The sequence below is a fragment of the Ctenopharyngodon idella genome, chromosome 8, assembly GCF_019924925.1.
Source record: "Ctenopharyngodon idella isolate HZGC_01 chromosome 8, HZGC01, whole genome shotgun sequence".
NCBI classification, from domain to species: domain Eukaryota; kingdom Metazoa; phylum Chordata; class Actinopteri; order Cypriniformes; family Xenocyprididae; genus Ctenopharyngodon; species Ctenopharyngodon idella.
Genome location: NC_067227.1, coordinates 12,674,090 through 12,689,055, shown reverse-complemented (window position 1 = coordinate 12,689,055; position 14,966 = coordinate 12,674,090). Strand labels below are relative to the sequence as shown.

General features: G+C 37.5%; 1 protein-coding gene across 1 annotated transcript; it reads right to left on the bottom strand.

The window, feature by feature from the left end:
* Window positions 1-657: 657 nt before the first annotated feature.
* rnf10 (ring finger protein 10) lies at window positions 658-14,849 on the bottom strand. The gene is made up of 17 exons (XM_051902061.1): window positions 14,307-14,849; window positions 12,461-12,651; window positions 12,061-12,266; window positions 10,476-10,566; window positions 10,210-10,394; window positions 7,129-7,265; window positions 6,880-7,037; window positions 5,380-5,514; window positions 4,599-4,797; window positions 4,334-4,467; window positions 4,004-4,121; window positions 3,582-3,683; window positions 3,270-3,407; window positions 3,106-3,197; window positions 2,872-2,929; window positions 2,618-2,782; window positions 658-1,847 (listed from the first exon to the last, which is right to left on the bottom strand). The coding sequence occupies exons 1-17, from the start codon at window positions 14,449-14,451 to the stop codon at window positions 1,774-1,776; spliced, it is 2,328 nt and encodes a 775-aa protein (XP_051758021.1). The 5' UTR covers window positions 14,452-14,849; the 3' UTR covers window positions 658-1,773.
* Between the last annotated feature and the right edge of the window lie 117 nt (window positions 14,850-14,966).

Here is a 14,966-nt window from a genome sequence, read left to right as displayed (position 1 = left end):
AAATAGTGCCCTATTTAAGGGTATAGGGGGCGATTTCGTACACAGCCAAAAACAGAAATTCCGACACGCAAATTTCAAAGTAAAATAACTGGATGTAGCATTGGTTTTCAGAGAAATGAACATGTGAACTGAGCATGTTTAATAAATATCTACAAACATATTAAGGTAGGCTATTTTTATGCTTTAGTACAGTCAAAAACTTACATAGAGCACCTTTAAAGGTGAGCAGCTATGAATGGGAATGCTAACATGGGTTGTTAATTATGACAGAAATAATTATTTTATTCTTATTCCATAATTATTTACATTGATTATCCATAGAAAACCTACTATGCTTTTCTTTCAATCATAATGGACAACTGCAAGATGTGAATGTAGGAATGTGCAAAGGCGGCTTTAAGCAACTATAAAATTAGATTTTTGTTTTTTCAACAAACTTTTATACAGGAAGTGATGGTGAATACATACGTTTAAAAAAAAAAAAAAAAAAAAAAGTATTAATGCAAAAATATAAACATCAAAATTCATATAAACCTGTAATTTTTTTTTTTTTTTTTTTTTTTGAAGCACCATTTTTGTGATATGCAAATGTCCACAGAAATATCAATGGTCTTTTTAAAGGGTGAAATTAAAATGTTTTAAATAAGACAAACAGAATGCCAGTGCATAATAATCCTTTATTTATTCAACTTAATCTATATGCAGGTTCTTTACCACAGGTTTTTCATCAGAAAAAAAATATAGAGGGGGGAGAAAGAAAAAAAAAAATTGAACCCTCTACAAAATTTTATATAGCCTTTCTTTGTCTTTACATATTCAGTTCACTCAACACGCAGCAAGCAGTGGAGTCAGCTGGTCTCAACATCTGAACACTATAGAACATGAGCAGCTCTTTACCCTGTCTAATAGTTGGAGGTTCTAAAAGTCAAGTGCTTAAAAGACCCACTAAGTTCTTAGCTATTCCAGCAGAAAAATGATCTTGTTTGCATTTTTATGTATTATTAATGTGTCTGATTGTGAAAAGCAGTTCTCAGGCTGATAATGATAACAGCTGGTAAGTTGAATTCAAACTGAAGTTCACAACAAGAGCTCAGAGTTTAAACAGGAAGAAAAATGTGTGATGGCGTGTAAACAAACAAGCATGAATGTGTTACAATCAGCATAGTTTTGTGCGCATGTGCCTGACAGGAAGAATAACTCAAATGCATATAATCCTCACTTTAGGTTCTTTTTTTTTTTTAGCATTGCTAAGGTTTATTCCAAGATTCAAAGCATGAAGGTTGAAGTACAACGGTGTCATGATGAAGAGGGGGGGCAGGACGTCTCTGCAGCTGGCTGACTGCTACCTCATGACCCCCCAAAATACATCACTGCAACCCATAACCAACAACCATATCATTTTTCTCCATCCACATTCTGGACAGTAATGGAGTACTGAACTACAGCGCCATGTCAAATGGAACTGATCTAGACCTCTTTAAATGCTGATAAGAGAGACATACGCTGAAGTTACAGAAGTCTGTTCTTCCAGTACAACGCATTAAAGTCCCTTCTGTAAGAGAACTGTGGGACTGATCTCTAATACTGAGTCAATGGTGAGTACAATCACTGCTGCTATTGAACTTCCTGCAGGTCACTGAACGTCTGGAGAGGGTCTCGTTCGACTGGGGCATGAAAGGAAGGAAGCTGCTATTGAGGGATATAATGAAATCTAAGCATATGACAGGAATAAGGCAGAAGATAGTGACAGGAGTGAAGGGTGAACTTCAGTGTTTACTTGGTGTGAACCATAGAGGTGCTGAACAGAAGCTTCTGCTTTTTCTTTTTCTTCTTCCCTCCTTTCTCATCTAAAATGGAAAGAAAGGTAACAAACATTTATATATATATAAAAAAAAAAAAAATAAAAAAAAATGCCTGCTTTGTATTTTTTTTTTTTTTTCTTTGTTTCAGTGTGAGCTAGATGAGGGGAGTTTCACTTTAAGAGCTCAGTTTCACTTTAATGAATCATTTGAATGAATCAGCTGGTTCAAAGAAAGAATTTAGTGATTCATTTGAATCATGTAAGATCCCTGTATGGCATTTTATGCACTTTTATGATTTAACAAATGTTTTATTATTAGTGTTTAAAAGGAAACTTGTGTCTGAGTTTGATGCAGTCACCCCCATTATTTTTTTGCCAAATTAACGCTTCTTTTATTCTTTTAATTATTATTATTTTTTTTTTATAAATTACATACAATTATGACATTACAAAACTTCAAAAAGTTGGGGCCTGTGAGATTTTTTTAAGAAACCAATACTTTTAAATCAGCAAGGATGAATTAAATTAATCAAAAGTGACATTAATGTATAATGCTACAAAAGAATGATTTCTGAAGGATCATGTGGCACTGAAGACTGAAGTAATGGCTGCTGTAATTAACAGTTAACAATAGTTAACGGTTATTTAAAATAATATTTTACAATATTACTGGTTTTATGGTATTTTTGGATCAAACACAAGCAGCCTTGGTGAGCAGAAGAGACTTCTTTCAAAAACAAAACAAACAAACAAAAAAAAAAAATCTTACTGACCCCAGACTTTTTGAACAGTAGTGTACAGAAATGTTTTTCTCACCAGGGATGGGTAAAGCCTGTGCTGGGGTTTGATTTCCATTGTCCAGCTGTGACAAAGCCTGCTCGAAGGCCTGACTGAAGGAGTTTTGGAAACTGGGTACTGGGACCCGATCCGAGCCGTCACTCTCTCCATCACTGTCTGCTGTAGGAGGGGCCAAGAACATGTCTGTATGGAGGAAAACATGTCACGTTAGTTAACAGTGAGCCAGCAAGAAACAAGTGTATCAGTCAGTGAAGTGTTGACAGGAGGCTTACCTTTCTTTTGGGTGCTTTTAGGCCCGACATCCACACGGGCTTTCCCATCTTTCAGCATCTACACCAGAGAAGATCATCAGTAAGGTACAATTTGACACTCACAATGGCATTTTTTTTTTTTTTTTTTACTATATTCAAATTTAGTTTTAATTTCATTTTAGTGAAATTAATGTGATGGCTATGATATTGACTGTTTTGTTGTTATAAACATGAAAGAAAGTGCTTTAGGCAAACCTGAGCGAAGGACATGCAGTGAGAGTCCTCTTCCACACTGGCGACACTCAGGGACGGACTGTGCTCACTCAGACTAGGGAACATCACTCCATCTGAAATAAATGCAGGAAATAAGCAAAAAAGACAAAGCACTGAAGGCCAGGGCAAGAGAGAGAGAATGTTACCTGATGAAGGGCTGCTGCTCAGAGGAGACGGGGGTCCCAGCAGGAACTCTGGGAGCTGCATCTGTGAGCCGCTGTGAGGAGGAGATCCAAACGCAGGAAAATGCTGGAGGTTCTCCAGCCCGATGTGCATATCTGGATCTGAACAACACACCAAGACGTGTTCAATAATCACACCTTGACAAACCAAATACAACATCCTGAATTGAGTTCAATAATGATCTACAATTCGACATTTTGTCTAATTTTAAAATAAAAAATAAAAAAAATTGTTTCTTCAGAAACACAATAAGCAATGGGGAAGTAAATCCTCACATTTCCCCTGTTTCCTGTTTTCCTCTATCTCAATCCTCTTCTCCCTTCTCTTTTCATCCCTTGCTTTCTTCTGTCTCAGGCGCTTCCGTTTCTCCAAGTCATCTGGCAGAAAGACAAAAATGTTAAAAATAACTTTTAATAACTATTTTGTAGAACTCGCAAATACAAATCACCATTTATTTTTTCCCCCAAACTTGTATAGCAAAACATTGAATCATGACATATGTAGTATAATAAAGCATTTCCCATTTCCAGTTTGTAAATGTTTGTTTTCACAGAAAGGGCAGTTTTCCACCAAAATAAAAGCTAGTTGTTTTAACTAATTTTACTACAAGTGTAAACTTATTTAATACTTCTTTGTCATTTACACTTATTTTATAGTGGAGCTGTATTACTGTATTGTATTACTAGCATGCCTGTACCTGCGAAGCTGTCCAAGGTCTCTTTTGAGAGAATGGGCGGCTGAAGATTAAGCTCACAGAGGCTGAACTCACACGTGAGGGGCAGGTGAGAGAGGTAACGATGTCGACGGCGGATATCCTACAAATGAGGTCTGTGTTAATTAGTTCATCATGGTAGGCATTACTTAAAACCTGATCCTTTGAGAGCAGCATAAATTCACCCTAGTAAAAGATTCTTCATATACACAAAGCTGCAAAATTACAATTTTTAATGTCAGGATGTTAACTGGGCACTGAGGTCATGTGAAAATGTATGATAGTACTGTCATAAATGTGTGAGACTGTGAGTACCTCAGACACAGTGTGCCCATCAATCTCCACTACGGTAGCGGTGATAGACTGAGGGCTGTTCTCCAGGCTCCCGTACTCTCTCAGCAGACAGCGCACATTCACTGGGTGCAGAAACATCTGCTGACCATCCTCAGCTACAGACATAAAAGATAGAGTCATATTTACTCTCCATCGCTTACACAGAGTTATGGTGTACAAAACTAAAATGCAATGGGGAAAATGCAATTAACTGGTAGCTTTAAGCATCATTACAAATAACACAAACCTTGATAGAAGTAGTAATATGGGCCATGAGCAGCGGCCTGACTGGTCTGAGGGGTCTCTTCAACAGGTTTGTCCTCCATAGCCCCCTGAAGCATCTCTTCGGCCACCTCAGGAACACTCTGAGCGGCCATCTCTTCCACCGGCTCCTCATGAGCCTCCTGAAGCTCATCATCAAAAGCTGAGGCATACTGCAGGATGGGCTGCGGTGGGACACACTACATTAAGCCCAACCATTCACACTGATATTTGGTCAATATTCAGGTCCCAATTTATATTAAGTGCATAGTATCTACTATGTACTAACATTTAAGTGAATCATTTAATACAATGCACTTAAAGTATACATATGTTTTACATTGTACTTTTATTTGGGAAAAAAAAAAAAAATTACAGCTGTAATTAAGTTCCGTAATTACATCTATAATTGCACAGTTGACCCTTCCCTTCCACCTTAGACCTACCCGAACCACCAAACCTGTCGCTAACCTTACCCATATCCCACCTCAATAGCAGCAAAAGTGTTTTGCAATACAATATGAATAATAAGTACAACTTTTTTACCACCAGACATGAGCAGCGTGACGCGACAAATGCAAATATAATCCATTCTAATCAGTAATGCTGTCTATACTGGATGCAGTGCTTTGTCACGTTCAGTGTAGACGGCCTCAAGCTGTTGCGTTAGCCTTTGATTGAGACCATCATGATCATTATATTCTGAAGCCCAGAGCCTGTGGAGCAGCAGAGTCGTACTAAAAGAAAGGAGCATAGTTTCTACTGACCTTGGAGTTAGTGAGGTTCTTGACCACAGCCACCTCTGGAGAGGAGTTCTCAGATAGAGACAGTTTCCTCATGTCCACCCCATCGACAGAACCGCCATCCTTACGGCGACACTTCAAAAGACCCTCTTCCCGCTCCTGTTCAATCAGAGATAAAGTGTGTGGGTTACATGTTAGAGTGCAGTGTTTGGGAGGAACAAAATCTAACAACACTTTCAATAATGTAAAATAGCTCAACGATTTTCTAAATCATGTAGCTGTTCCAGTTTAAAAAAAAAAAAAAAAATTGATTAGCCTTTTTAAATGTCACATTGTATATATATTCAGATTTTTATAAAAGCATGAAGCACAAATGGTTTATAATAGATTATAAAATAAATTACACATTACAAGTTATTGTCCTCTTAAATGGCTTTAATGTAGTTTAAGATATTTTTGAGTAACATATAGCAAACTACTTGTTTATTAAAGGTGCAATATGTAAGAATTTTGCAGTAAAATATCCAAAAACCACTAGGCCAGTTTTATATATTTTGTTCACTTGAGTACTTACAATATCCCAAATGTTTCCAACTATTTGTAATTCGTAAGAAAATTGCAATTTTAACCAAGACTCCAGGACCTGTGAGGAGTCGCCTGTCAATTGCGTCATACCCACGTTAACCCTCGGTCTGCCTCGGTTTTCGGTTTTATTTTGTAGAAACCATGGAAACACCAAAGATGCTTTAATATATTACACATTTCAATAGACAAGGGAACAACTGTTTGATTACGTTTATAGTCAGAAAACTAATTGTTGTTATATAGCTCAACACGTTTAGTCTTATTGTTTAAATCTAATTTTCTTGATTTTTCGAGAGTACCATGCTTTACCATGCCTCAGAGAAAAACACTATTTTGTCAAGTTAACAATCAGATGCAGCTTTATTTTTAGTAACAGTAATACAGAATTTTCTCCATCATACAATACGTTTTAAAATTAATTGCATGCCATTTATCAACACAAGCCACCCAGCATTTAATATGATATTCTAAAATCAATCTAGCTTACAGCAGTGTGTAACAAGTGTCTCACAGCAGCCACCGAGCAAACGCACAGAGTAACGTTATAACATTTTCAACACACTCAAATGTATCTAATATGATAAACAGAGCTGCGTTACCTCATACTCATGACCGGAAAAGCGGAAGTGGCGCCGGCGACTGCGGCATAATAAAGGTTCCGCTGCTTTTTGTACATTTTGTAGCTTTTCCCGGACACATTGTTAAAATAAAACAGCTAATGAAACTGAAAATGTTTATTAAACTTAAAAATAAAAAATAAATGGCATAATCTATACAAGTTAAAAAATTCAAATGTTTTTGTGCCTTTGAATAGTTTCAATGTCAACATCTAAACCATTTGAGTAACTTACACCAACTACTTTTCAAAACAGCAGTGTGGCTTGTTTAACTAGTTTTGTCCAACCCAACATTCATAAGCCGGTGTGAATGCATGTGTACCTGCAGCTGCAGTAGGGCGCTCTGTATGAAACAGGCTTGTGGGTCGTCTTTCTCCTGGCTGAGCTGGGATTGGAGAGCCATCCTCTCTTCAGCCAGTAAACCCAAAACCTGCTGCTGAGACGCCAGCAGCAGCTTAGAGTATGCGCGCAAATGCACATCTGCAGAAAATGGGGGGAAAGAAAAAGTGTCAAATAAGACATACTAAAGTCAACACCACAAAAATCTCATGCAAACAGCAGAATGCCTCACCATCAAAATTAATGGGCTCCTCCACTTTAACCCACTGAGAGCTGGGAAGAGCCACCAGTGATCCTTTCTCTCTCCGCATCAGACGCATAGTGATGACGTTACCGGACACGTACTGACGGGTCTCCATGGCAACCACACTGAAAGTTGACAAGATAGGTTTCAATGACAACATAAATGAGACATTACAATTTGTTGAGTAAATTTGTATACTACTGATCAAAAGTGGAATAATTAAGGTTTTTTTTTTTTATCTTAAAGGGATAATTCACCCAAAAATCACTCACCCTCAAGTCATCCTAGGTGTATATGACTATCTTCTTTCAGACGAACACAGTGTTACATTAAAAAAAAAAATATTCTAGCTCATCCCAGCTTTACAATGGTTGTGAAGGGGGCATGAGATTTTGAAGCGCAAAAAAAAAGCACATCCATCCATCATAAAAGTAATCCATATGGCTCCAGGGTGTTAATAAAGGCCTTCTGATGCGAAGTGATGGGTTTTTGTAAGAAAAAGACTGATTTACGGTGAAGGAGTAACCCCTGACCCAACGCATTAACGTGGAAGCGCAGAGGAGAGAGCAAAACAAAACACTGGTCATGAATTAGAAGTCTAAAATGAGAATTTTTAAAGAGAAATGTCAGAAGATTCTGATATAAGAGAAGAGGAACTTGAGTTTGTTGCACAGTCCTATTTATTTGAACCACGAGAGGAGTCTACTCTCACCTAAGCTTACACTACTCCTACATCACGTCAGGGGGCTACTCTTTCACCATAAATCAATGTGTATGGCCGTCTGCCAGAAGCTAGTTGTTATAGTTTATAAAGTTTTAAATATGGATATTTTTCTTACTTTTGGGCTTCAAAATCTCACGCCCCCTTCACTACCATTATGAAGCTTGGAAGAGCCGGGATATATTTTAATAACTCTGATTGTGTTTGTCTGTAAGAAGGTCATACACCTAGGATGGCTTGAGGGTGACTAAATCATGGGGTAATTTTCATTTTTGGGTGAACTGTTCCTTTAAATTAATCTTACGCTCACCAAGGCTGCATTTATTTGATCAAAAAGACAGTAAAAATCAACATTGTGCATATTAAAGGATGGATCATGTGACACTGAAGACTGAAGTAATGGCTGCTGAAAATTCAGCTTTACAATTACTGGAACAAATTACATTTTACAATACATTAAAACAGAAGAGAGACATTTTAAATTGTGATAATATTTCACAATATTACTGTTCTTACTGTATTTTTCATCAAATAATTGCAGCCCTGTTGAGCATTAAAGATTTCTTTCAAAAACAATTTAAAAACTCTTATTTAACTTTTGATTGGTAGGTAGTGTATATGACACTTATGTACTAGGTGTTTTTTGTTTTTTTACCCTTTTTGTTATATGAGGTTTACATCATGGTGTTCACATTAAAGGTGCAGTAAGACATTTCTGAGAAGTGCTGTTGTAAATTTAAATCAACACCTAAACAAACAATTTTGTGAATTTGCGCTAGATTTCTGTTCTGTGTGTGACGGAAAAAAAAAAAAAAAAAAAAAAAAAAAAGTGGATCAGACCTATCAGACCGAGCACCATAACAGTCTTTTAGCCAATCAGCAATCCGTTCATGAGGAGGAGAGAGAGCGAGCGAGCGAACAGGACATGTGTAGAAAGAGAGATGGCTGAGATATTACCAAAGATGGAGCGGTCAGAGGAATATAATTGGAAGAAGGGTTACGGTCAGGTAAGAGCTAGGACCCGCATTAATATCGGAAAAGCTTTCCAGTGCTGGAGAGATGTTAGAGAGCGGGAAGATTGCTTTATTTCTGCTTGATACATGACACTTTTTTTCCAATGTTTCACAGAACCAAGATAAGCTGTCGTATGCTGTTGTTGTTGTTAAAGAATTGCAGCTGATTCATCCACACTTGTGTGAGCTGTCTGATATGTCAGCTGTTAGTGGTTGCCTGTGGTGCATAGAGTATATTTATTATATTAGGGGCGGAGCAATGAAGGAAGGGGTGTGTTTGTTTGGGTGTCGATAGGGCTGGGCGATACAGCTAAAAAAATTATCACGATATAATGTTTCATATTGATTGGTATCGATAATTATTGAAAACATTTTAGTGAAAAAAAAAAATAATTGAATTCAACCAAATAACGTAATTTACTAGAAGTTCTGACACAATATTAATTAATGCAGTCTATTTTAAAATTTTAAATATATTTGAATTAATTATTTTTTAAAAATCTGTTTGGATGTATGATTCAATGACTCGCTCATAAATTCTCTTGTTTCATTACTGGATGAATCAGTGTATTTGAAAATCTGTTAAATGAAGATTCAATGACAAATACATTTTTTAACAGTCACTTGTCGCCACCTGGTGGCGCCAAGTTTCCGAACTGATTTGCTCTATTTTTATCGATAACACAGACAATCTGAACTAACATAGACAATCTGAACTATAACTATAACTTTATCTGAACTATAAACTTTTATCTCAGTACTTCTGTGATCATTTGAATATTTGTAACACAGAAATAAAGATACTGTGTGGTTGAAAACACTTTATGCAGCTGTTAATACCGACATGACAACTGCTCTCTCAAGACGAACTTTGAAGTAGCCTAGTAGATCAACTGTAAGACGTAAGGAAACCATGAAACTGCCACGTCCTTTAATTCACAATCTCCTCGTCGCCGGCAGGTACAGCACTCATTTTCATGTGTTTGTGTGTTCTGATCTCACGTGGCAATTGCGCAACTGAACTCCACAGCAGCTTGTTTGCATGTCACTCATAGCACGTCTGTTTGTGATCCAGGGACGGAGTGAGCTTGAGAGTTGTTCATGCAACCGAATTTCATGTCTGTTTACATTTTAATCCATTTAAGTGAAATTATATCGAGAATTATATTGAACATTTTTTCTATCGTTATCGATTAAGACGTACCTTCGATAAATATTGATACCGTTTTAATCGCCGTATATATATCAAATATCAACAGTGTTTCTCAGAAATCTCTTACTGCACCTTTAACCAAAAGCAAACAAGCATTATAAACAGGCAATTTGGGTATGAACCTCTTGAGATCAGCGCTGTGCACGGCCTCATAGCAAATAGGGCACTTGGACCAACTCTTCTCACTCAAAGAGAGGTAGTGCAACATGCATGGCCAACAGTAGATGTGGCCACAGCGCGTGATGTGGGCCGCCACAGGGGGATACAGGCAGATCGGACAAGACGGCACCTCATGACTGTAGATGCGCTGTGTGGAATGAAAACAACGTCATAAGCAACATTTTAAGACAAGACAGCATATACAAGGAAGTGTGAAGTCTGAACTGACCACTTGCTGCACACAGTCCCAGTCCACCAAAGTGTCCGGATCAGTGAAGTGAGCTTGATAGTCCTGATCGTCAATCACCACAAACTGGCAACTTGTGGACAAAAAGATGTACTCATCAGCAAATCATTTTTTTCTTTTGGTTACATGAACTGACACAAAAGAACACCAGAACAAGTTAAACAATCACATTGACTGCAAGCTGTAAATCCAGTTTGGCCAAATGGAAAAAGGTGGAGCAGACCTAGACTGTTTAATCACCTTTAACAGTCCACCATTGTTATTACAGTTAATTAAAACTATTAAAAAACATTTATGTTAATTGAAATAAATGTTAACTGAAATCAAATTTAGCAATTTAGATAATACTTTCAGTAAATATTTTGGTTAGTTGCCAAGGCATCATTTCTAATTTTCATTATCAAAACTAAAAAATAAAAGTTCTTTGCATAAAAAAAAAAAAAAACAAAAAAAAAAAAAACTATATATATGTGGAAAAATGATTATTTTCAACTTTCATTCTGACCCTCTGTCTGAAATGATTTATTTTTAAGGGTGGCTCCTTTCACACGCAAGTTTAAAATATTCTAGCTGACACCCCAGTGTGAGTTATTCACCCATTTCTCCTGAAATACATGAAAGTAAGTGGCCGGTTAAGTTGAAAAAGAATAGAGTAAACTTTATAGTTACCTACACAATGTGTATCTGACATGAGTAAAACATGTTGTCAATTTATAGTTGAAAGGATTGTTATTGCCTCTTCCATAGACATCAGTTTGTATTTTACAAACTATAAATGTATTGTTTTGCTAGTACTTTTGTGTATTTAAATGTCTGAAACATTAAAAATAAACATTATGTGGTTGAAAACACTAAATATTTGTGATATATGACAAGGCACTGAGCCAGAAACAGACTCACTCAGCGCCAGCCAAAGCACGAAAGTGCATTTGAATTTAGCAGTTGATCATGTGATGCACTGAAGGTTCTAATCACACCAGTATGATCATATGCGTCAAAGGGCTAAGGCTTGTCAGTAAACGGCCACTATAATGACTGGACTGGTTATTGCATAACGTCATTGCATTGGAAACAGCATCAACGCCCACTCGCTAATGCACGCGAGAAAGTGTTTTGAAAGCATTATACTTCATTTACAGACAAAGCTTCATGAAATTATTTACTTATGGTTTGTGATGTAGCTGCAATCAGATCCAATACAGCTGGCTGCTTCATCTTTTAACAAGTTTCCTTGAGAATTCCCCATTACACTGTGCCTCTTTTACAAAACAAAAAGCTCAGAACGAACATATAATCCTCCGACGCGATTGAATGATGACATAATTTTCATTTTTGGGTGAACTATCCCTTAAAGCTATAAAACTTACAGGATGTTTTAATGGTATAAAGACCTTTTATATGTCAAAAAATCAAGGCAAATTTGATTTCTCATGTCATGACCCCTTTAATAAATAATATAATACTACATTAATGATCCTAAAAATAACACTGCGGTACACTAAATATTGTTATGTGCGATTTAATACCTATTCATATAAAAGTATGCAACACATTCTGCTGTACTCACTTAGCCTGTAGGAAAAGCTCCTTGTTGAAGGGCTTGTGTTTGTGACCCCACTTGTTGCGGCGACCCCAGCAGGAATGGCCATCACCTCCGGAGCCAAAATGGCCTCCTCTTGGCTCAAACGTAAAGTTGAGCAGGTGGTTCAGACTTATCTTTTTGGGTCCAGCAAACTGAGCCGGGCTAAATTCTGCCCGGCGGTTCTCTGCTACCTAGTGAGAGAGAACCCAACAGTTTATCCTGGTTACTCCATGTAACTACAGGTCTGTTTGTTTACTTTGTGTTATTGTCTAGTAGTTCATTAACCAACATGATTACTGCAATTTAACATGCAATAAAGAAGCATAAAAACAGCCCTTCATGAAAGCACAAATGAATCATAATCCAAAGGCTTAATGTAACACACCTCTTCTCTTCTCCCACCACCAGCGAGTCCATACTGTCGCCCGCCTCCGCCACCTCTCTGAGGGGGTCTCTTGTCAAAATTCTTACTTTTATGTGGCTGGGGGCGACGTGGGCCTGGAAAGCTTTCGGCCTTGGCAAAAGTAGGCTCACGTTTGCGGCTATAGCGCTTTGAGCCCCCATTATTCTTACCATCTAAAAGAACCGGAAGAAGAAGGATTTGTGTCAAAATACATGAATATATGACTCCAAGCAGAACATTTTATTTGATAAGAAGGTGCCTCCAGCAATTTCGGGAAAATATTGCATTTTCTTGATTGCAATACTGACAATTTGATATTTTTTCAATATTTTTGACAACATTCACACAGGCCTTAGCTAATCAATCCAGTCACACGCTGCACTTTAAAGTGTTTTAGAGGACCCCATGATAAGAGCAAGGGGTGTAAACACGCACAGCTTATCATCCGGCAGCAGAGATCCCTGTCCCATACAGTTCAGAAGCCTACATAAAAACACTGTCATAACTAAAACATAGACAACACTGTTTAAGTTTGTTATCTTTTACAGTGATTTGGTTCTGATATGCTGGAGGCTTTCTTGGGTCCATCCAAAAGCTAGAGGGCAACACAGCACTGAAGATTTTCTTCTGGTCACATGGCAGACTGCTGACAAGAATAGATCCTGACCATGATCCTCATGCATCCGATCAGCTACTAAGAGGAGTAGCAGATAAATTAAACCTAAATATGAATTTCCACTCGGGGGAATACGTTCGGAAATGTTGGGTTAGTTTAGGGGAATTCAGTTTTGATATTGGTTTAACTATATAAGTGAGTGACACACACACACACACACACACACACACACAACACCCATGTTGTGTTATCAGAACATTAGTTTATATCAGGTGGATAATGGATATGCACTGACACAGACGGACACCAAAATAAATTACATAAACACAGTAAATCCAGTCTGATCAAGTTGGGAAAATGTGGAACTCGTATTTTTGAATGCTATTAAATACCCGGATAACAAAATTATAAATATTAAATAACAGATTATTAAATGAGGAACTCACTTTGCCTACACATAAAATGAGCCCTTCATAAAATGTGACACCTTTTTATTTTTTTAAATTTTATGATCATGGTATTAAATAACATTGATAATACTCATAATTTAATGCTGATAAATTCAGTTCCACCCTTTTCCAAGAATTTACAGCTTTCGGCACATGTTTATGCAATTTATTGTGGTGTACAGTGCATATATCCATTCCACCTCATATATACTCATTTTCTGATAACACGTGTACTGCCATGTAGTCACTCCACTATATAGATAAATAAACATATCAAAAGATTTGATTCAAAACTTAATTCCAATAAACTACTAACCTAACATTTACCTAAAACAAACTTAATTCCACTAAATTTATGTAACAGCAATCATTAAATATATTTAAAATATAAGTATTTACATAGAATATTTAATTTATTTTTATATTCTATCATAGGAAAATCTAGTTTACTATGGATTTATTCTATGTTGATTAAAATATAGGTTAAAAAAAGGGTAAAATCCCTGAAAAACAATTCCAGAGGAAAATACTGCCTCTTAATGAATGGGAGTTCATTATCGACACGTTAAATACTAATCTTTATTAATATTGTACGAGTTTCTCCATTGTTTATGCAAGAAACAGGCCAATCGCTAGCCGTGGCTACGTCATCTCGGCAGACACAAACAAAACCATGCCGCAAGTCCCAAACACGTATATACACTTCCCCCTCACATTTGACCATGACAAGCGTTTGTTTGTGTATAAGACGCTGATTCTGTACCTGTTTTGGCTTTAGAGTCTGTAGGAGTCGAGCCTGTAGAGCTGGAACGGGGCGGGATCTTCGTGCTGCTGCTGTTGTTTGCGTTTGGGTTTTTCTCCATTTTGAGGCCGAACTCCGGGGAGAGAGCGTCGGAGCTCTTTAGCATTAAACGGGGTAAACGGGGAAAACAACGGGTTGTTGTGAATGCGGGTCAGGCGACGAAGGCCCTTATTCATTTCTGTCAAACGCGGAGACCCCATTACGGCGACATCTTAACCACAAACAAACCGAAAGAAAAACAGAGACACAATCCAAATGTCTCAGTTAAAAAAGCTGTGTGCTAACACAAAAAAAAACAAGTGCCCAAAAAGCGGGGCCTCGCCCCTTGAAAAGCGCAGTTTTTCCTCGGCGTGGGAAGTGTTGCGCCCCACAAGGCGTTAGCCGTTCTCCAAAAGAGGAAAACGGATGAATAAATGGGTTTTAACCCAAATTTTCCTTTAGCTAAATAAAGTCAGGCAGATGGCGACAGGTCGCCAAACGGGAACCGTAAACACCCGGATGAGGGTTATAAGCATAGCAGGGTTTACGAGGTGCGCATGCGCGGATTCACCGATTCTCATTGGTGCATTTGACTGCAAGATGTAGTGTAATGCATATGTAATCTTGCATACTTTTTTTTAT

Bases quoted from the DNA above. Each gene is read 5' to 3' on its own strand.
- rnf10 (XM_051902061.1), bottom strand. From the start codon at position 14,451: ATGCTAAAGAGCTCCGACGCTCTCTCCCCGGAGTTCGGCCTCAAAATG. The intron at 2,930-3,105 runs GTTTGCCTAAAG...TCTCTGGTGTAG, and splicing joins ACTGCATGTCCTTCGCTCAG to ATGCTGAAAGATGGGAAAGC. The intron at 2,783-2,871 runs GTAAGCCTCCTG...TCCTCCATACAG, and splicing joins TAAAAGCACCCAAAAGAAAG to ACATGTTCTTGGCCCCTCCT.